General features: G+C 39.9%; 1 protein-coding gene across 1 annotated transcript; it reads right to left on the bottom strand.

Moving 5' to 3' along the window:
• Positions 1-12032: 12032 nt before the first annotated feature.
• On the bottom strand, positions 12033-23907 carry LOC142204932 (carboxypeptidase A1-like). Its single transcript, XM_075276264.1, has 11 exons — positions 23843-23907; positions 22163-22244; positions 21125-21259; positions 19464-19568; positions 18690-18791; positions 16430-16528; positions 16094-16204; positions 15913-16003; positions 14490-14689; positions 14283-14367; positions 12033-12220 (listed from the first exon to the last, which is right to left on the bottom strand). The coding sequence occupies exons 1-11, from the start codon at positions 23905-23907 to the stop codon at positions 12033-12035; spliced, it is 1263 nt and encodes a 420-aa protein (XP_075132365.1).
• Positions 23908-24686: the final 779 nt, after the last annotated feature.

The following is a 24686-nucleotide window of genomic DNA, read 5'->3' as shown; positions in this document are numbered from 1 at the left end:
TACTAGTTCCACCACCAAGTATCTACTAGTTCCACCACCAAGTATCTACTAGTTACACCACCAAGTATCTACTAGTTACACCACCAAGTATCTACTAGTTACACCACCAAGTATCTACTAGTTACACCACCAAGTATCTACTAGTTACATCACCAAGTATCTACTAGTTACATCACCAAGTATCTACTAGTTACACCACCAAGTATCTACTAGTTCCACCACCAAGTATCTACTAGTTCCACCACCAAGTATCTACTAGTTCCACCACCAAGTATCTACTAGTTACACCACCAAGTATCTACTAGTTACACCACCAAGTATCTACTAGTTACACCACCAAGTATCTACTAGTTACATCACCAAGTATCTACTAGTTACATCACCAAGTATCTACTAGTTACACCACCAAGTATCTACTAGTTCCACCACCAAGTATCTACTAGTTCCACCACCAAGTATCTACTAGTTACACCACCAAGTATCTACTAGTTACACCACCAAGTATCTACTAGTTACACCACCAAGTATCTACTAGTTACATCACCAAGTATCTACTAGTTACACCACCAAGTATCTACTAGTTACACCACCAAGTATCTACTAGTTACACCACCAAGTATCTACTAGTTACACCACCAAGTATCTACTAGTTACATCACCAAGTATCTACTAGTTACACCACCAAGTATCTACTAGTTACACCACCAAGTATCTACTAGTTACACCACCAAGTATCTACTAGTTACATCACCAAGTATCTACTAGTTCCACCACCAAGTATCTACTAGTTCCACCACCAAGTATCTACTAGTTCCACCACCAAGTATCTACTAGTTACACCACCAAGAATCTACTAGTTACACCACCAAGTATCTACTAGTTACACCACCAAGTATCTACTAGTTACATCACCAAGTATCTACTAGTTACACCACCAAGTATCTACTAGTTCCACCACCAAGTATCTACTAGTTCCACCACCAAGTATCTACTAGTTACATCACCAAGTATCTACTAGTTACACCACCAAGTATCTACTAGTTACACCACCAAGTATCTACTAGTTACACCACCAAGTATCTACTAGTTACATCACCAAGTATCTACTAGTTACACCACCAAGTATCTACTAGTTACATCACCAAGTATCTACTAGTTACACCACCAAGTATCTACTAGTTACACCACCAAGTATCTACTAGTTACACCACCAAGAATCTACTAGTTACACCACCAAGTATCTACTAGTTACACCACCAAGTATCTACTAGTTACACCACCAAGAATCTACTAGTTACACCACCAAGTATCTACTAGTTACATCACCAAGTATCTACTAGTTACACCACCAAGTATCTACTAGTTACACCACCAAGTATCTACTAGTTACACCACCAAGAATCTACTAGTTACGCCACCAAGTATCTACTAGTTACGCCACCAAGTATCTACTAGTTACACCATCAAGTATCTACTAGTTACACCACCAAGTATCTACTAGTTACACCACCAAGTATCTACTAGTTCCACCACCAAGTATCTACTAGTTACATCACCAAGTATCTACTAGTTACACCACCAAGTATCTACTAGTTCCACCACCAAGTATCTACTAGTTACACCACCAAGTATCTACTAGTTACACCACCAAGTATCTACTAGTTACACCACCAAGTATCTACTAGTTACACCACCAAGTATCTACTAGTTACACCACCAAGTATCTACTAGTTACATCACCAACTATCTACTAGTTACATCACCAAGTATCTACTAGTTACGCCACCAAGTATCTACTAGTTACACCACCAAGTATCTACTAGTTACGCCACCAAGTATCTACTAGTTACACCACCAAGTATCTACTAGTTACATCACCAAGTAGCTACTAGTTACACCACCAACTATCTACTAGTTACATCACCAAGTATCTACTAGTTACACCACCAAGTATCTACTAGTTACACCACCAAGTATCTACTAGTTCCACCACCAAGTATCTACTAGTTACACCACCAAGTATCTACTAGTTACACCACCAAGTATCTACTAGTTACACCACCAAGTATCTACTAGTTACATCACCAAGTAGCTACTAGTTACACCACCAACTATCTACTAGTTACATCACCAAGTATCTACTAGTTACACCACCAAGTATCTACTAGTTACACCACCAAGTATCTACTAGTTACACCACCAAGTATCTACTAGTTCCACCACCAAGTATCTACTAGTTACACCACCAAGTATCTACTAGTTACATCACCAAGTATCTACTAGTTACACCACCAAGTATCTACTAGTTACATCACCAAGTATCTACTAGTTACATCACCAAGTATCTACTAGTTACACCACCAAGTATCTACTAGTTACACCACCAAGTATCTACTAGTTACACCACCAAGTATCTACTAGTTACACCACCAAGTATCTACTAGTTACATCACCAAGTATCTACTAGTTCCACCACCAAGTATCTACTAGTTCCACCACCAAGTATCTACTAGTTACACCACCAAGTATCTACTAGTTACACCACCAAGTATCTACTAGTTACACCACCAAGTATCTACTAGTTACACCACCAAGTATCTACTAGTTACATCACCAAGTATCTACTAGTTACATCACCAAGTATCTACTAGTTACACCACCAAGTATCTACTAGTTCCACCACCAAGTATCTACTAGTTCCACCACCAAGTATCTACTAGTTCCACCACCAAGTATCTACTAGTTACACCACCAAGTATCTACTAGTTACACCACCAAGTATCTACTAGTTACACCACCAAGTATCTACTAGTTACATCACCAAGTATCTACTAGTTACATCACCAAGTATCTACTAGTTACACCACCAAGTATCTACTAGTTCCACCACCAAGTATCTACTAGTTCCACCACCAAGTATCTACTAGTTACACCACCAAGTATCTACTAGTTACACCACCAAGTATCTACTAGTTACACCACCAAGTATCTACTAGTTACATCACCAAGTATCTACTAGTTACACCACCAAGTATCTACTAGTTACACCACCAAGTATCTACTAGTTACACCACCAAGTATCTACTAGTTACACCACCAAGTATCTACTAGTTACATCACCAAGTATCTACTAGTTACACCACCAAGTATCTACTAGTTACACCACCAAGTATCTACTAGTTACACCACCAAGTATCTACTAGTTACACCACCAAGTATCTACTAGTTACATCACCAAGTATCTACTAGTTACACCACCAAGTATCTACTAGTTCCACCACCAAGTATCTACTAGTTCCACCACCAAGTATCTACTAGTTACACCACCAAGAATCTACTAGTTACACCACCAAGTATCTACTAGTTACATCACCAAGTATCTACTAGTTACATCACCAAGTATCTACTAGTTACACCACCAAGTATCTACTAGTTCCACCACCAAGTATCTACTAGTTCCACCACCAAGTATCTACTAGTTCCACCACCAAGTATCTACTAGTTACACCACCAAGTATCTACTAGTTACACCACCAAGTATCTACTAGTTCCACCACCAAGTATCTACTAGTTCCACCACCAAGTATCTACTAGTTACATCACCAAGTATCTACTAGTTACACCACCAAGTATCTACTAGTTCCACCACCAAGTATCTACTAGTTACACCACCAAGTATCTACTAGTTACACCACCAAGTATCTACTAGTTACACCACCAAGTATCTACTAGTTACACCACCAAGTATCTACTAGTTACATCACCAAGTATCTACTAGTTACATCACCAAGTATCTACTAGTTACACCACCAAGTATCTACTAGTTCCACCACCAAGTATCTACTAGTTCCACCACCAAGTATCTACTAGTTCCACCACCAAGTATCTACTAGTTACACCACCAAGTATCTACTAGTTACACCACCAAGTATCTACTAGTTACACCACCAAGTATCTACTAGTTACATCACCAAGTATCTACTAGTTACATCACCAAGTATCTACTAGTTACACCACCAAGTATCTACTAGTTCCACCACCAAGTATCTACTAGTTCCACCACCAAGTATCTACTAGTTACACCACCAAGTATCTACTAGTTACACCACCAAGTATCTACTAGTTACACCACCAAGTATCTACTAGTTACATCACCAAGTATCTACTAGTTACACCACCAAGTATCTACTAGTTACACCACCAAGTATCTACTAGTTACACCACCAAGTATCTACTAGTTACACCACCAAGTATCTACTAGTTACATCACCAAGTATCTACTAGTTACACCACCAAGTATCTACTAGTTACACCACCAAGTATCTACTAGTTACACCACCAAGTATCTACTAGTTACACCACCAAGTATCTACTAGTTACATCACCAAGTATCTACTAGTTACACCACCAAGTATCTACTAGTTCCACCACCAAGTATCTACTAGTTCCACCACCAAGTATCTACTAGTTACACCACCAAGAATCTACTAGTTACACCACCAAGTATCTACTAGTTACACCACCAAGTATCTACTAGTTACATCACCAAGTATCTACTAGTTACACCACCAAGTATCTACTAGTTCCACCACCAAGTATCTACTAGTTCCACCACCAAGTATCTACTAGTTACATCACCAAGTATCTACTAGTTACACCACCAAGTATCTACTAGTTACACCACCAAGTATCTACTAGTTACACCACCAAGTATCTACTAGTTACATCACCAAGTATCTACTAGTTACACCACCAAGTATCTACTAGTTACATCACCAAGTATCTACTAGTTACACCACCAAGTATCTACTAGTTACACCACCAAGTATCTACTAGTTACACCACCAAGAATCTACTAGTTACACCACCAAGTATCTACTAGTTACACCACCAAGTATCTACTAGTTACACCACCAAGAATCTACTAGTTACACCACCAAGTATCTACTAGTTACATCACCAAGTATCTACTAGTTACACCACCAAGTATCTACTAGTTACACCACCAAGTATCTACTAGTTACACCACCAAGTATCTACTAGTTACACCACCAAGTATCTACTAGTTACATCACCAAGTATCTACTAGTTACACCACCAAGTATCTACTAGTTACATCACCAAGTATCTACTAGTTACACCACCAAGTATCTACTAGTTACACCACCAAGAATCTACTAGTTACACCACCAAGTATCTACTAGTTACACCACCAAGTATCTACTAGTTACACCACCAAGAATCTACTAGTTACACCACCAAGTATCTACTAGTTACATCACCAAGTATCTACTAGTTACACCAAGTATCTACTAGTTCCACCACCAAGTATCTACTAGTTCCACCACCAAGTATCTACTAGTTACGCCACCAAGTATCTACTAGTTACGCCACCAAGTATCTACTAGTTACGCCACCAAGTATCTACTAGTTACACCATCAAGTATCTACTAGTTACACCACCAAGTATCTACTAGTTACACCACCAAGTATCTACTAGTTCCACCACCAAGTATCTACTAGTTACACCACCAAGTATCTACTAGTTACACCACCAAGTATCTACTAGTTACACCACCAAGAATCTACTAGTTCCACCACCAAGAATCTACTAGTTCCACCACCAAGAATCTACTAGTTACACCACCAAGTATCTACTAGTTACACCACCAAGAATCTACTAGTTACACCACCAAGAATCTACTAGTTACACCACCAAGTATCTACTAGTTACACCACCAAGTATCTACTAGTTACATCACCAAGTATCTACTAGTTACACCACCAAGTATCTACTAGTTACGCCACCAAGTATCTACTAGTTACGCCACCAAGTATCTACTAGTTACACCACCAAGGATCTACTAGTTACACCACCAAGTATCTACTAGTTACACCACCAAGTATCTACTAGTTACATCACCAAGTATCTACTAGTTACACCACCAAGTATCTACTAGTTCCACCACCAAGTATCTACTAGTTACACCACCAAGAATCTACTAGTTACACCACCAAGTATCTACTAGTTACATCACCAAGTATCTACTAGTTACACCACCAAGTATCTACTAGTTACACCACCAAGTATCTGCTAGTTACACCACCAAGTATCTACTAGTTACATCACCAAGTATCTACTAGTTACGCCACCAAGTATCTACTAGTTACACCACCAAGTATCTACTAGTTCCACCATCAAGTATCTACTAGTTACACCACCAAGTATCTACTAGTTACACCACCAAGTATCTACTAGTTACACCACCAAGTATCTACTAGTTCCACCACCAAGTATCTACTAGTTCCACCACCAAGTATCTACTAGTTACACCACCAAGAATCTACTAGTTCCACCACCAAGTATCTACTAGTTACACCACCAAGTATCTACTAGTTACATCACCAAGTATCTACTAGTTACACCACCAAGTATCTACTAGTTACACCACCAAGTATCTACTAGTTACACCACCAAGTAGCTACTAGTTACACCACCAAGTATCTACTAGTTACACCACCAAGTATCTACTAGTTACACCACCAAGTATCTACTAGTTCCACCACCAAGGATCTACTAGTTACACCACCAAGTAGCTACTAGTTACACCACCAAGTATCTACTAGTTACATCACCAAGTATCTACTAGTTACACCACCAAGGATCTACTAGTTACACCACCAAGTATCTACTAGTTACATCACCAAGTATCTACTAGTTACACCACCAAGTAGCTACTAGTTACACCACCAAGTATCTACTAGTTACATCACCAAGTATCTACTAGTTCCACCACCAAGGATTTACTAGTTACACCACCAAGTATCTACTAGTTACACCACCAAGTATCTACTAGTTCCACCACCAAGTATCTACTAGTTACACCACCAAGAATCTACTAGTTACACCACCAAGTATCTACTAGTTACATCACCAAGTATCTACTAGTTACACCACCAAGTATCTACTAGTTACACCACCAAGTATCTACTAGTTACACCACCAAGTATCTGCTAGTTACACCACCAAGTATCTACTAGTTACACCACCAAGTATCTACTAGTTACACCATCAAGTATCTACTAGTTACACCACCAAGTATCTACTAGTTACACCACCAAGTATCTACTAGTTACACCACCAAGTATCTACTAGTTACACCACCAAGTATCTACTAGTTCCACCACCAAGTATCTACTAGTTACACCACCAAGTATCTACTAGTTCCACCACCAAGTATCTACTAGTTACACCACCAAGAATCTACTAGTTACACCACCAAGTATCTACTAGTTACACCACCAAGTATCTACTAGTTACATCACCAAGTATCTACTAGTTACACCACCAAGTATCTACTAGTTGCACCACCAAGTATCTACTAGTTACACCACCAAGTAGCTACTAGTTACACCACCAAGTATCTACTAGTTACACCACCAAGTATCTACTAGTTACACCACCAAGTAGCTACTAGTTCCACCACCAAGGATCTACTAGTTACACCACCAAGTATCTACTAGTTCCACCACCAAGGATCTACTAGTTACACCACCAAGTAGCTACTAGTTACACCACCAAGTATCTACTAGTTACACCACCAAGTATCTACTAGTTACACCACCAAGGATCTACTAGTTACACCACCAAGTATCTACTAGTTACATCACCAAGTATCTACTAGTTACACCACCAAGGATCTACTAGTTACACCACCAAGTAGCTACTAGTTACACCACCAAGTATCTACTAGTTACATCACCAAGGATTTACTAGTTACACCACCAAGTATCTACTAGTTCCACCACCAAGGATCTACTAGTTACACCACCAAGTATCTACTAGTTACACCACCAAGTATCTACTAGTTACAACACCAAGTATCTACTAGTTACATCACCAAGTATCTACTAGTTCCACCACCAAGTATCTACTAGTTACACCACCAAGTATCTACTAGTTATACCACCAAGTATCTACTAGTTCCACCACCAAGTATCTACTAGTTACACCACCAAGTATCTACTAGTTACACCACCAACTATCTACTAGTTACACCACCAAGTATCTACTAGTTACACCACCAAGTATCTACTAGTTACATCACCAAGTATCTACTAGTTACACCACCAAGGATCTACTAGTTACACCACCAAGTATCTACTAGTTACACCACCAAGTATCTACTAGTTACACCACCAAGTATCTACTAGTTACACCACCAAGTAGCTACTAGTTACACCACCAAGTATCTACTAGTTACACCACCAAGTATCTACTAGTGTGTTGCTACACACTCAGCTCTGCTGCATCGGACTGCTACATCGGCCAGCCCTGCTACATCTGCCAGCTCTGCTACATCGGGCTGTTCGCTCAGCTCAACTACTCCGGAGATGCAGCCAAGCGGAGCGCACGCCCAGCTGAGTGTGTAGCATCAGACATTGAACAGTACTACATCGGAGATGAAGCAAAGCTGGGATTTTAAAGATGATCCTATTCACTACACAGTATGTAGTCCAAAAATTGTTTAAATTTTTGGACGCCACGCTGTGTAGTAATTAACCCCCTCCCCCCCACTGGTGTCCGCTTACCTGCAGCTCCCTGTTCTTCTTGGTCTGGTCCTCTGTCCGGTCTTCATAGCGCCCTGCCCCCCTCTCCCCCGACTAGTATTATAGAGAAGGCGGGGCTTAGGAGAGTGTGGGCGGGTACTGGGAGGGGAGACGTGAGTGATGCACTCACGTCTCCCCGCCCACGCTCTCCAGCCGCACCAAGCCCCGCCTATTCCCTGCATCTCTACAATACCAGTCTAAGGAGGCGGGGGAGAGGGGGAGCAGGGCGCTCTGAAGAGGACAGAGGACCCCGCCTCCCTAGACTAGTATTGTAGAGATGCAGGGCTTAGTGTGGGCAGGGAGACGTGAGTGCATCACTCATGTCTCCCCTCCCAGTACCCGCCCACACTCTCCTAAGCCCCGCCTTCTCCATAATACTAGTCTCGGAAGGCGAGGGCAGGGCGCTCTGAAGACATGTGGACAGAGGACCGGACCAAGAAGAGGAGCTGGGAGCTGCAGCTATGCAGGTAAGTGGACACCGGTGGGGGGGTTAATCACTACACAGTGTGGGATGTGTAGTGAATAGGATCGTTTTTAAAATCCAATCTCCGAATGATCGGAAATCGGATTTTAAAAACGATCCTGAAATGTCAAGAGATGTAGTAGAGCTGTGCGCTCAACTCTGCTATACCTGAGATGTAGCAGAGCTGTGCGCTCAACTCTGCTACATCTGAGATCGGACCACAATGGAGACTGCTGTGGACCGATCTTAGACTCCGCCTCCTCCGGCAAAACCAGCATTGATTAGCCGAATGCTGTACACTGTATGGGATTCGATATTCGTTCCAATAGTCGAATATTGAGGGGCTATTCAAAACGAATATCGAATATTTCACTGTTCGCTCATCTCTAATGATTATTGACCTGAGATACCTCAATGAAACATCATAAAAAGAAAATTCCAGATGAAGACTGTAAGATCGGTTATCTTTATTCTTCAGCAGGGAAATTATATGACCATGCTAGATCTCATGGACCTTTATCTACACATCCCAATTTTTCCATCTCACAGGAAATACTTGAAAATCGCGGTGGTCAAACAGGGTCACTTAATACATCTGCAGTTCACCCCTCTCCCATTCAGAATAATGTCAGCATCCTTTGTCTTCAACAAGGTGGTATCCTTAGTGGCTGCAGCTCTCAGGGTCTAGGGGATCTCCATTTTCCCTTACCTGGACAATTGGCCTTTTTGCTGGCTGTGACGTCTCAGTTCCCTTCCACTGAGGCCGTTATTTGCTGTCAGCGGTCATGTGCAGCAGGCACTTCCACCGAAAGACAACAATGGAGCTAGAGGTTCGGACTGCACAGGGAGGCACCAGAGCACCGTCGGCAAAGTATGATTAGTATGATATTTTGTCATTGCCCTCTGCCAATTTAAAAAATAATTTGGTGGTGTGGCTACCGGTGTGGGCACTGATCGCTGGCATTAGCGCCAGGTGCCTGCTGTATCTTTAAACACCTGACATCTGCCGTTCTAGTATAAGGAGTTAATTATAGTGCTTGTCAACAATTTTGACGACCCATGTTTTTTTTTTAGGTTTTTCTGTTGGTTTTAAAAAACAAGCATTTGAGGAAAAATTTAGCTTTAAATATCAGGTTTTTTTTCAGTTTAGCACAGGCTGCAATATGTACAGCAAAAAAAAACTTATGAAACGTATATTTTACATATATGTTAAATAACAAGTTTTTTCAGACTAGTGCAGACTAGACTGTATATTGAGTGAACACAACAAATAATAATAATGGAGATTCTTTTTTAGATAAAATATAGTACAGTATATATATAATTGCTGAAAAAAAGCCAAATGAACAAATGAATAATTTTTGAGATTAATGCTACATCACAGTGTGCATTTGGTGAGCAGAGCATAAACTAGATCAGGGGTAATCAACCTTCGACACTGCAGCTGTTGTGAAACTACAACTCCCAACATGCTCCATTCACTTCCATGGGAGTTCCAAGAACAGCAGAGCAAGTATGCATGCTGGGTGTTGTAGTTTTACAAAAGCTGCAGTGTTGAAGGTTGCATACAAAGATCTAGATAGAGATGTAGGTGGCACTCAGTATTAGAGTTAAAGGGGTATTCCCACGTCGCATACTCACCAGTCTTCACTGCTGTAAAATCTTCTTTCTTCCTGGTTTCTGGCATCATTTGGTGGGCAGGGTTTCACAATCAACCTGCCGTTTAGCTCCGCCCCCAAATTAGCGTGTAGCTCCGCCCACCCACATTGGACTATGAAGTACAGGCAGCAGCAACTCCATTCTGTGTTACATACAGAGACTGCCTGTCTCTGCCATAATGAACACAATTGAATTAGCTAGCCTGATAACTGGGAGAACAGAAGACGTTCAGAAATGAAAGCAGCTCCTCTCCTCTATCTGAGTGCAGGACCTAGGTCATGTGGTGCAGACACAGGAATAGCTAGAAACACAGGCTCGCTCCCGTGCACTTAGCCCCTCCTCCCTTCCCCCTGAGAGCAGCAGATACATCACTTGACTCATGAGCAGATAAGTCAAGGGCTGTGTCAACAATGAATTGAATAAAGTAAGATAGTGGACAAACAAAGCAGTTTTGCTGAAGCAGTGTATTTAGGAAAAGTCTTACATCCACATTAACAAGCAGTATAGATAGGATCCTTGTGATGGGACAACCCCTTTAATAGGTGTAGAAGTAGTGTCCCAACCCATAGCTTCACAGTGAAAGGAACTTCGCACAGGGGGCAGCTGGAGGGGGAAATTAAACTGCAGCAGCTGGAGGGGGCCATTAAACTGCAGCAGCTGGAGGGGGCCATTAAACTGTGGGTGCACCAGGAGAGAGACTTTATACTATGTGGTCACGCCACAAGGGCCGTACATTTTATCCCTCTTTCTGTCCTTTGAAAGTTGGGAGGTATGTACACGTGCAACCTGCAGTTAATGGTAAATGCATGAGTAGAGTGAGCCTGTAGGATGGTGACACCCTATGTACATGGATGCTACATCTAGTCCCTGCCCGCCAGTACTTTCACTTTTCTGTTAGTGAAACGCTGACTAATTTCAGTCACATTTAATTCCTGATTGTGCAGTAACAGTTAAAGGTTAAAATATTATCTCAGCATTACGATCAGAGATCGCAGGCATTCGCTCCGGACCCGGCATCTGCTATAATAGAACGATGGATGCCGGGGAGTGTGTTAGCCAGCAATGCTGCAATTCCGCTCCTCCTCCCCCCCTTAGTCCACATTCGGACTATAAGATGCACCCTCATATCCCTCCGAAATTTTGGGGAAAAAAGTGCGTCTTATAGTCCGAAAAATACGGTAGTTACTTGATAAAGGCATAAGTAGTTTAGATATCAATTCTAATATATAATATGTAAAAACAAAGACAATTTTTCTTTAGTTTCAGTAAGGATCTTTATTGCATTTGGAAGGCTTATCACTTAATAGAGGTTATTACGGGTATGCTCAATGAGCTTAGTAAGGGCCAACCAGGTCTCCTCAGCAGTTGGGACAATCTGGTTTGCAGGCAGGGCAAAGCCATAGCGGCCAGTATCACGCAGCTCAAAGGTGTAAGAGTACTTGATGCCCTGGTTGTAGGTCCAGTCAACGGTACCTCCACTGGCTTGATCTGTAAAGTTATAATTTTCCAGGATTAATGATATAACAGAAAATAGGATGAACAACATTTATGACTGAAATGTCCATATCACAGTTATTAACTTGCATTTATTATTAAAAATACTTAACGAGTAACTTGGTTGCCAAAACTATTGAGCTTGCTGTATGACACTGTTGGTTTTTATTGTTTTTCTTTAAGATATCTTTTAAATATTAGGGAATAAGGACATTATAGAGACTTGTACTGAGTACTGCTTGAACTCTCCTCTATGAATTAGAAATAGAGACCTGCTCCCACTGTGTCCAACTGGTCCATCAATGGGTTATACAGTCCTATGAAAAAGTTTGGGCACCCCTATTAATCTTAATCATTTTTTGTTCTAAATATTTTGGTGTTTGCAACAGCCATTTCAGTTTGATATATCTAATAACTGATGGACACAGTAATATTTCAGGATTGAAATGAGGTTTATTGTACTAACAGAAAATGTGCAATATGCATTAAACCAAAATTTGACCGGTGCAAAAGTATGGGCACCCTTATCATTTTATTGATTTGAATTCCCCTAACTACTTTTTACTGACTTACTGAAGCACAAAATTGGTTTTGTAACCTCAGTGAGCTTTGAACTTCATAGCCAGATGTATCCAATCATAAGAAAAGGTATTTAAGGTGGCCAATTGCAAGTTGATCTCCTATTTGAATCTCCTCTGAAGAGTGGCATCATGGGCTACTCAAAACAACTCTCAAATGATCTGAAAACAAAGATTGTTCAACATAGTTGTTCAGGGGAAGGATACAAAAAGTTGTCTCAGAGATTTAACCTGTCAGTTTCCACTGTGAGGAACATAGTAAGGAAATGGAAGACCACAGGGACAGTTCTTGTTAAGCCCAGAAGTGGCAGGCCAAGAAAAATATCAGAAAGGCAGAGAAGAAGAATGGTGAGAACAGTCAAGGACAATCCACAGACCACCTCCAAAGAGCTGCAGCATCATCTTGCTGCAGATGGTGTCACTGTGCATCGGTCAACTATACAGCGCACTTTGCACAAATAGAAGCTGTATGGGAGAGTGATGAGAAAGAAGCCGTTTCTGCACGTACGCCACAAATAGAGTTGCCTGAGGTATGAAAAAGCACATTTGGACAAGGCAGCTTCATTTTGGAAACAAAAATTGAGTTGTTTGGTTATAAAAAAAGGCGTTATGCATGGCGTCCAAAAAGAAACAGCATTCCAAGAAAAACACATGCTACCCACTGTAAAATTTGGTGGAGGTTCCATCATGCTTTGGGGCTGTGTGGCCAATGCCGGCATCGGGAATCTTGTTAAAGTTGAGAGTCGCATGGATTCCACTCAGTATCAGCAGATTCTTGAGAATAATGTTCAAGAATCAGTGACGAAGTTGAAGTTACGCCGGGGATGGATATTTCAGCAAGACAATGATCCAAAACACCGCTCCAAATCCTCAGGCATTCATGCAGAGGAACAATTACAATGTTCTGGAATGGCCATCCCAGTCCCCAGACCTGAATATCATTGAACATCTGTGGGATGATTTGAAGCGGGCTGTCCATGCTCGGCGACCATCTAACTTAACTGAACTTGAATTGTTTGTCCAAAATACCTTTATCCAGGAACTGATTAAAAGCTACAGGAAGCGACTAGAGGCTGTTATCTTTGCAAAAGGAGGATCTACTAAATATTAATGTCACTTTTCTGTTGAGGTGCCCATACTTTTGCACCGGTCAAATTTTGGTTTAATGCATATTGCACATTTTCTGTTAGTACAATAAACCTCATTTCAATCCTGAAATATTACTGTGTCCATCAGTTATTAGATATATCAAACTGAAATGGCTGTTATAAACACCAAAATATTTAGAACTAAAAATGATTAAGATTAATAGGGGTGCCCAAACTTTTTCATAGGACTGTATGGATAACTGTTCATTTGATTGGCCCTTGTGTAAATACAGGTATGGCTCCCCAGCCATAACAACCCTGTTGATACTGGTAAGAGTAGATTTCCACCATTACTAATTAAAAAGTACACTAAGTAAAAGCAGTACTTACAGATGGTGGTAATGATGGATCCATATGTGTATTGTGTTCCATACCGTGAAGTCAATGCAGTAACTGCTGTTCTAGCAAGACTGTCCTGTATACAAAAAGGTAGAATAAGATAATAGTACAAATAATTAAAAAAAACCAATATTTTCATAAGAAAACCATTTTTTCTTACTATTACCAATAATAAAATATAAGGAGAAAAAAATGTACCAGTTCAGCGTAATCAGCAGCACGAGCAGTGGTGTAACCATATGGGTAAAGAAGCATCTGGGAATAGCTGTGGATGGAAACAAATCCCTTGATTTTGCCATGGCTCTTCACAAAGTCGACAATAGCCTTGACCTCTGGCTCAGAGTGGGCAGCACGTCCTCTGTAGGTTTCACTGCAAGGATTTGCGCTTGATCCACCACCTGGATATCAGTAAAAAAATCATTTAAAGGGGTTTTCCAGTAATTAGAAAGTTATTACCTATCCTTAGGATATAAGAATCCCACACAAATCAACTGTACGGGGCCGCAACTGGGGCCCATACTATACACAACATGGACTTAAAAGCAATTGGCTCTGATCCTTGTATAGTGGCTGGGCACCACTACTGTAACTAAGCTCCCATTGACATCAATGACAGCAGAGCTGTAGTGCCACTATACAGGGCATGGGGTCAACTGCTTCTGGTGCCATGTTTTATATAGTATGAGTGCTGGAAGGAGCCCTGTACAGGTGATCTGTGTAGGGGCAGTTTGTCAGTCCCCCAGAGATCAGATATTTATGGTCACTCTTAACTTATCTTCTAATTCGTGAACAACCCCTTTAATCAATGCAGTTCCAATAGTTAATGCACATCGTATAAAGCCATTAAATTGACCCACCTACAAATTCACCTAATACTCAGTTTTAAATGGAGTCTTTCAGGTCCAAAATGCTTCCCATACAAGTAAGGCCCCATTCACACAGAATAATCTACAGCTGATTTTCAATGGGAGACAGAGATTGTTGAAAAAATAAGTGTCCTGCTCAAGACTCCCCTCTGATTATGCCAATTCACTTGGACCTAAATAGCAGTGAGCTGGAGGGTGGAAAATGAAAATGAATCTGAGGCGGATGTCCGCCTCAAATTCCTCTTTATTTTTAGACATATGAATAGGGCCTAATAGTGCCATGCAGAAGACTTTAATAGGTGTAGAAACATACCATTTTGGTCACAACCCAATGAAGCAATGCAGAGATAATAATCTTTTTTATAGGTATACAGGTCAGCTGGCACTTGCACTGTGGCCAGGGCTGATATGCTAAATTTGTTCTTAGAAATTCATGATCAATATTTTTAGCCTCTGCCTGCATCACTCGCAACTATCTGTAAAAAAATCTCCGAGATTAGGCCTGTCCTTAATGTACAGGCTGATTTGTGTATTGATAAAAATGTTCTCAGCATTGCTTCATCGGTTTGTGAGCAAAGACATCCTATAAAAAAAAAATAATTATACTATAATTGGTTTAGAAAGCATTTAAGATCTGACAGACTCCTTTCAAGACCTCCTTACCTTGGTCCTGACATTGATAACTTATATTACTCACATAACAGAATGTAAAACAGTGCATGTGACAATGCCATTTATAAACTCAGCATTGTTACCTCCAAAACCAGCATCCCAGTTTCTGTTGGGATCAGTTCCAATACAGGTGGAGCCAGTATTTGGAGATCTGGTCTTACGCCACATACGGTCCTGTAATGTAATAATGATAATGAGTGATATTGAAATTTCTATTATGAATGATAGAGAATAATGCATTCATTATATTCAAGTAATATTTACTCTGGTGTGGGTGTAAACATAGCCATCAGGGTTGGTCACAATTTCCAAGAGTATGTCTATTTTGTTCAGGGTGGCAGTAAGAGATGCATCACGTCCGTAATCAGTAGCGATCTGCAGGTAATAAAATAGGTTTGATCATTGATCTCAGAAAATAAGTCATCAATATTAAAGTCTAAGAAAATTCTCTTTTTATACTATGGATAATCGTGAAATTTGTGCTTTTAACTCCCAGAAATACAGTAAAGAAAACGTTACAGCCCATGAACATGAAAATATTACAGTGCACATTTTTCTTCCACTAGCCATAGACACATTGCAAAAATAGTGATGCCATACCTTCTTTGCAAACCACAATCCACTGGCTTGAGTAACCCACTCACGGGAGTGAATTCCAGTGTCAATCCAGAAAGCTGGGCGGTTGGCACCAGTGCTGAACTAGAAAAGAACATAGAATATTTATAGAATACATATTTAAAGTGAATCTTTCAGCAGGAAAATTGGTATCAAAATACTGACAGCACCTTATAGGGTTGATCCTACACTATCCAAAGATGCCATTCTGGCGGTGGTTATTTGGAGTGAGGGGCAAAGCTCCAGCAGGAGCAGAAACACTTCTAAAGCCCTTTTCAGCTAATTTACATAAGAGTAAAATCCAAATTTTCATGAAAATGGAGCTGCAATGCAGAATAAGATAGCCATTTTTGGAAAGTGTAGAAGCAGCCCTACAAATTACTGTCATTAGTTTGATACTGATTTTCCTGCTGACTTCGTAATTACTGATTTTTTTAATCAATGAATACCATAGTCAGTTTATCCATACATTACACAATTATATATGTAATGTGTAAGTGTGTTTATATTAATAAATGTTCTTTAACCCCTTCTCACTCTGCGCTGTACTATTGCGTCTCACTTAGTGTATATTTAATGCTCCGTGACATAATAGTATTGCACTTTAATACCACAGGCACAGGAGCTGTGTTTTCAGCATTACTTACAGGTCTCGGCTGTAATACATAGCCAAAACCCAGGACTAGCCCCCAGAATTGGAAAATACTCTGACTCCTGTGGCTTAACCCCTATTGTGATCAATAGAGATCATGGCATCTAGGTTGTTTGAAGCCAAGATGGCCCTCCGTCAGACCCCCACAGTAAGATTGCGGAGCCTAGAGGTTGCTATAGCATAACTGCCTTTCCCTATTCCACATAAGGCGCCTATGGGCAATTTACTGCAATACAATATACCGTATTTTTCGGACTATAAGACGCACTTTTTTTCCCCAAAATTTTGGGGGAAAAGAAGGGTGCGTCTTATAGTCTGAAGGTGGCGCCTGGCATCCGCTGTAATAGAGAGGCGGAAGCCGGCAAGTGATAGACGCCATTTCAGGTGCCGGGGCCTGAGACATCGCTGCGCTCCTCTGCCCTGCATGAAGCCAGCAGCGGCAGGGGCTCCTCCGTCCCCCCGCTGCTGGCTTCATGAAGGGCAGAGGATCGTAGCGATGTCTCAGGCCCCGGCGTCTATCCCTCCCCGGCATCCGCCTCTCTAGTACAGCGGATGCCGGGTCAGTATCCGTGGCCCCTTCTCCCCCGGGGCCGGTCCCCACCGGCCCCGTACCTGTAAAGTTGCAGGCCGGCTCCTGCGCGGCGATATCGCAGGAGCCGACCTGTCCGGGTGACAGCCGGGAGCCTAATGAGGCTCCCCGGCCTGTCACTGCTGTATTAGTATTGCGGCTGGTCTCTATGACCAGCCGCCGTAATACTAATATACAGAATGTCCCATAGACGGCAATACAGTTGTATTGCCGTCTATGGGACTTGCGATCAAGTGACCACAGGTTCAAGCCCCCAGGGGGGGAATAAAATAGTAAAAAAAAAAAAAAAAAGCTTTAAAAATATGAAATAAATAAAAGTTCTAAATCACCTCCTGTTTTTTTTTTCAATACAAGGTGATCTAAGCAATAGATATCCCCCAAAATGGTATAACTAAAAAGTACAGCTGGCCCCGCAAAAAAAAAACGCTCTATGCATCCCCGTACAGCTGCAGGGTCACCTGTCAATGTGGCCTTGCAGCTGTTGCAAAACTACAACTCCCATATATTAAATATTTTACCAGTTTTTGCTTCAAAATTTTTTTTCCCTATTTTCCTCCTCTAAAACCTAGGTGCGTCTTATAGTCCAGTGCGTCTTATAGTCCGAAAAATACGGTAACTTTAATTTAAAACACACATATGGTAAAATAAATAAAGTAAACAAACATGTTAGGTATCCCCATTTGTTACATAACTAATTTTCTTGATATCTAAATACTTGAGGGTCCTGTCAAAATTAGACTTCCCTTTATTGAACCAGTATAGTGAGAAAGTCATCACACCGTGTGCTTCCACCACTGTGCATGACTAGAAAGTCTATAAAAAATACTGTATAGTCTCATGCTACAACAAAAAAAAGTTGAATAATGCCATAAATTCTTAGTGACTCAAATAAAACTTTCACCAACAGCACAAAGAAATGAAGATGAAAATGGTACAAGAATATATAAATATTATAAATGCGTCCCTCTGTCCAATATTATATCAAAAGTATGAATTATTCTTACCTTCAGAACATTCAGTGGGCGACCCTCGTAGCTTCTGCCAATCTGAATTTTGCTCACCAGGCCAGGATTTTCAGCCACCAGAGTGTCAATGAAGTTGTTAATCTATGAGCACATAGTATATGAGCATTGCATTGTTCTGTATAGATTTTATTACACCTAGAAAACTGCTGTTATGACGCAAATTATTAAACTGAATCAAAGCAGAAGCTGGGAATGAATAATCCCTACTAGTGCAATCCAGGCATCATCAACACTATACAGGTTTAAGAGGACTGAAAATAGACCTTCCACCTTCTTACAAATTATGACACAGAAAGGGGAGAAGTGGCCTATGAAATGGTTTAGGTTAAGTGCCTGCATACACTATCATATCAATATACAGACAATAAACAGTACCGTTTCTCTAGCTTTGTAAATATAGATACCAAATACTGTAGTATGACTGTCTCTGGGCATTATATACAGACACTGCCCATTATCACTTCTCTTATCTTGTATATCTGTTGCCTTTGTGAGATTATTCTGAAACAGTTACACAAGTTGCTTCATTTCTGAGCTCTGTAACTGCTTGTTTCCCTGTTGTTAATAAAAGTTCTATAGTTCTGATACCACTGAATGAGAGAACCACTCAAACAGTGCAGTGTCAAAGGATCCTGTATATAAAGGGATGCACCAACCCATATAATTTGTGACCCCCATACACAGACATTTTTTTACGACAGCATGAGTTTGGTTAATGCAGAGAGCATCAGGGCTGTAGGTATCATCTCTTACCTCATCAAAGGTGTGGTATGTAGCATAGTTAAATGTGTCAGTGGAACGGGCATTTTCCGTGGCACGTCCAATCTTCATATCTGTCTTTTCTTCATCAAGCAATTCCTAGTAAAAATATGGAAATATATAAATATAGATATTTAGCAGGAAAGTTTCACTATCTTTTTGCGGTGACACCCCTCACCAAAAAAGTTATAACTGTAAATATATTATAGAAAAAATAAATAAATAACATTTAAAATATTGATGACTCTACATTACATTATTAGAAAACTGAAAAAACTCATAACTAACAACTTTCAGAGTGGAAGTCCAAGGTTTGACATGTCACATCTAAGGTGGTATATCTGAGCAGATTGTGTCCTTAAAGATTTGAGGTTTAGGGTTAGATGAAGAATAGAGATGAGCAAGTAGTACTCGATCGAGTAGGTATTCGATAGATTACTACGTTATTTGAAATACTCGTACTCAGTCGAATACCACGTGGTAAACGCAGTAAAAATTTGATTCCCCTCCCATCTTCACTGGTGCTTTTATTTACACCAATAACCATGCAGAGGAGGTGGGACAGGACGTAGGTCAATGTAGGAATTAAAAAAAAAAAAAAAAAGTATACAGTAGAGATGAGTAGTGAAATATTCGAAAATACGACATTCGATTCGAGTAGACCTCAATATTCGACTATTCAATTGAATACCTTCTCGATCAAATACTACTCACTCATCTCTAGTGAAGAACTAAATGAGCAAAACCTGGGATATCTATGTGTGATATGGATCTGGTCCTACTGTGCTACCAAACGATTTTAAGCTTGTCTGTGTACACTTGGTAAAGGGGATATCCCCCAAAATGCATTCAGAGGATTTTGAATACAATAAAGTATTTTATTTGGGTGAGCGCAGATGTCTTTCCTTTTCGGAATTTGATTCCATGGGTGATTTCTGTTTTTTTGGGATCAAGACATCACTGCAGGTTTACTACTAGGTAACTACATCTTAGGCTGGTCTTGATGTTGGTAGCAGCTGTCCAAAAGCAAGCTGAAGGATAGCCATGAAAAACAGATGAATCAATCTGTTTTTTTAAGGCAGTTGTGCATCTGTTTTGCATTTGTTCCTAGTCTATTTTTGATGGACAAGCGTCACTAATTTTGCATACGATTTGAACAGTCCATTAATAAATGAATGAATTTCATTGTTTTGTTATTTTTTACCTAAACCACTGATCTTTTTTTAATAGATCTCAAGTACATTGTTATGTCCACTAAAAATGGATACATTGGTGTCTATTGGGTCCATGTGTCCATCAAAACAGAAAAAGATAGAACATGTCCATTTTTTAACTAACCAACTTTTCTGTAAGTCAAGAAAAAAGACATGAATACACTCATTCATTCTAACTAAAAGATTAGAGATGAGTGTGAGCAGAAAAATAGTTGGATAAGGGGAGAAAGAATCACTTTTCTCTGATGAGAGATATTGCTTAGTGTCTTAAAATTGCTTGTACTATTGACTTATGCCAAACTTGCTGAAATGTTAGTAACCATTGAAGCCTTCATATTTCTACTTATGTTGATGATATTGATACACTAAGCATATTTATATTCAGAATGCATTCCCCTAAAATGAAAAAAAAAAAAAAAACAGAGCACAGAAAACACTAACCTGCAAGTCTTGGATCATAATGCTGTACTGGATGTTGTTAAATTCCAGATAGACCTTTACGTCCTGAAGACTGAAGAATGGTACACGGATGTCAATGAACCTCTCAGGCATGGAAGGTGACCTCCAGAAATCCAGCTGTAAAACATGGCATGAATAAGTGAACTTACTCATTGTGTAGAAGTAGAATGGTAGCTTATCCATGTTTGACCCTAATTTCTTGAAATGTCATGATAAAAGATTTAACAGATCTTAAAATTGTATGGGAAAGAATCACTTAAGACTGGCATCCTTCTATGAGGCCTGTCAGTCAGAAACAACCATGCTTGTGTAGGCCTGGACTTACTGAAGTTTCCAAGTGTAGCTGTATGATATGGGTACTGAAGTCAAGTAGGTTACTGTCTTTAACCCATGTTTCACTGTTCCAGGAAGAGCCACCATCAGACAGGTCAGACAGGTCCCAAGTAGTTGCCTCTTCTCTCTCTAACCTGGGCTTAATACTTGTCTTAACCCCATGAACAAGATCTCCTGTCCAGAAAATGCCTTAATCTCCAATGTCCCTATAAACATTTCATCCCTAGATGAACGGGACCTAAAAATTGTAAAAATCATGGCTGACTTATTAAAAGTACAGAGAGGCAGCCAGAGTGATATAAATGTTACCCATAGTATGGGGCCAAAACTGAATCTAGTAATCTGTTCTATAAGCAAGTTAACAGTTATATTAATGTTGGAGGGTTCACTGCATACAAAAGCTCAGGGCGCAATCATTTACAACAATAATTTATTTTCGAAACTAGGGCAAATACTGTGATAAATTTAGGTCAAAGTGTTCTAATTTAGCCTGTGGAAGTGATCTATGTATGACAGATTTATCAAAGAAGGCACATGTAGTCATAAATCTGAGGCAACCTGTGACAAGCCTAGCTTTAACTTAGCCTAACTTAATGAATGTGAGCCTAAATGATAATATATAACTGTAAATAATATGATCGTGTTCAGTTATACTTTCAGAAACTAGAATTTTATTGACTTTGTTACCTTTAGATCCTCGAAGTTTTCCAACTCCCGTACCAAGTTCAGCTGCTCTTCATTGGCTGGGAGAATACGCAGGACTTGTTGTCTGTAGAGAAATTGAAGATTAATATAGTTGTGTTTATTTCCATAGCCTCAAAGGAATATTCCCAACTGTGGCTTCTATTGTGTGTCCAAGGTTCAGCTATTCTCGGAATTAAGATAGAAGTGACCTGTGCTCAAGATGGCATACTCCATACCTTTTTTATTTGTGATAACAAATTCCAGGCAATACAATTAATGGCTTATGCTTGAGCAAGTGCTTTATTTTTCTGAAGTGATGTTTCTGTGTTAAAGTGTACACTGTACATATGTATCATATCTTCACAACTACAATTACTATTGGCACACACAAGTGCCTAATGGAAAAATGACAAATACCTCAAAAATAACTTTGTAATGTGGGTAATCTGAAAGGTCCATTTTTTACCTCCGTACAGTTATAAAGTTCTGTTGTGAGCCTATTGAAGGGGTTTTTCATATCTAAAACACTGATGGCATGTCCTTAGGATAGGTCATCAATTATCAGAGGCTGTGCCATGGTAATACATTTCAGCTTCCATTGTCATTGCACTAATTGTGTAGTTGACTACTTCCAGCTATGCACTGGGTTGAATAATGTTGATTGGTGGGGGTTAGTGTTGAGCGAGTAGTATTCGATTGAATACCTCGCTGGCATAGGAATGCGTGTAATCGGCCAAACACCAAGGGGTTAAACGCATCAAATATTCGAATCATTTAACCCCTTGGTGTACAACCGCACTCACAGGCACCCCTGGAGGAGCTGATTGATAAAACTAAGCATGGCATGCTGTGGTAGAGAGTAGCCTCCCTTAGACCCATAATGTAAAGGAACTGCTCCATACCTGGTTATGTATAATTTGGCTCACTGGAGACTTATCAAGTATTCTGTCACTATTCAATAGATTATACCCACTTAGTGAGAGAGTAACAACTAAGCTTTTACCCCACTCAGAGGCTGTACCCATTACTCTTAGTAAGTGACAGTAATGGCAAAAGTTGTTGAACTTATGAGATTAAGTCAATTTGCTCCTATATTACTCCATGTGTCATTCCTGCAGGATACAATGCAACTATTTCAAACAAGCCTGACCTATCTTTGTTCTTGTTTTAATATGCTTCACCTTGTTTAATATGGTTCACCTCTTCCAAGAGGACCTTTCATGTCCTCTGATATTAGCAGTTTAATGTACCGCTAGAAAAACACACAGAACTACGGGGTATGTTCAGACAGAAGTCTTTTTGAGCAGATTTTGAGGAATTTTTAACCTCAATACCTTTCAACAAAATGCCTCAAATCTTCTTCCCATTCATTTCAATGGGAGGCAGGGACAGATTTATATTACTACTTGATTTTTATAAGCCAGCAGAGAAAAAAAGAAGCATCCTGCCCTATCTTATAGCAGATTCTACCTGTAACTCCAATTAAAATGTTTGGTGCAGATTTTGGAGTGTTTTTCTTTTTTTTCTTTTTTTTTTTTTTATAGAAAGGTTTGTCAAAATCCACTTACAATATCAACTTTAAAAACCTGAAGCAGATTTTCTCTGACTTCAATAAAACACCATGTAAACATAATCTTATGTACCCCAATAATAAGAGAAGTGAACAAAAGACGTTGTGCTTACCCGCTATAATTCTCCATGCTGGTGACAGCTGCCACCAAGGCAAGTAAGGCCAGGACACCCTTCATCTTGGAAGTGCTAGGATGGTAACCTACACCATAGTGTATATATACTGTTTGGTTTATATAGACTATGATAAGCTTACTCTGAGATTGGCCAGTTTCACTTGCACATATGTTTCTATTCCCACATATACATAGCTAATCTGGTGGGGACAAACATCTGCTAGCTCAGTTACTATATATAAATGCTATTTTTATTAACAGGAGTCCTTCTCTATAATTGAAATATAATGCAACTTTGTGGTAACATACTAGGAATATGGAGTCATGCATCAAACGTGTCATTTGGACAGCTAAATATAATAATATCACTGACGGTGGAAGGGATCAAAAATTTATACAAATGTCACTGAGAAATGACTTTTATGAAATAATGTAAATAAAATATGTGCGTTTCAACTAAAAAGAAAATTACAGTGATCCAGGTAAATCACTAGCATCACACCAGGAACACTGTAAGATATGCGGCTAATAGATAACAAATAGTGTCCCTGATGCCTAGAACAATGCGCCCACACAGGTCCCTAAAAATGGCGGGCCACAACCAATAAGGCCCCCTGAGGTAGATAACTCAGGTGGGACACACGTGGTACATCACCGAAATAGCCCCAATACCCATAGATATAAATAACAACTTTTTCAGATTGATTTATATTTATTGTATTGTTTATTTATGGATTGTTTTTTAATATAAATTTTGGATAGATGGGATTATTTATGTATTTATGAATTGTGGATTATATATACATTTATAAATTATAGATTTTTTTAGGGGAATTGCACTC

This window comes from Leptodactylus fuscus, chromosome 5 (genome assembly GCF_031893055.1).
Source record: "Leptodactylus fuscus isolate aLepFus1 chromosome 5, aLepFus1.hap2, whole genome shotgun sequence".
NCBI lineage: Eukaryota > Metazoa > Chordata > Amphibia > Anura > Leptodactylidae > Leptodactylus > Leptodactylus fuscus.
This window is presented reverse-complemented; position numbering and strand designations above follow the sequence as displayed.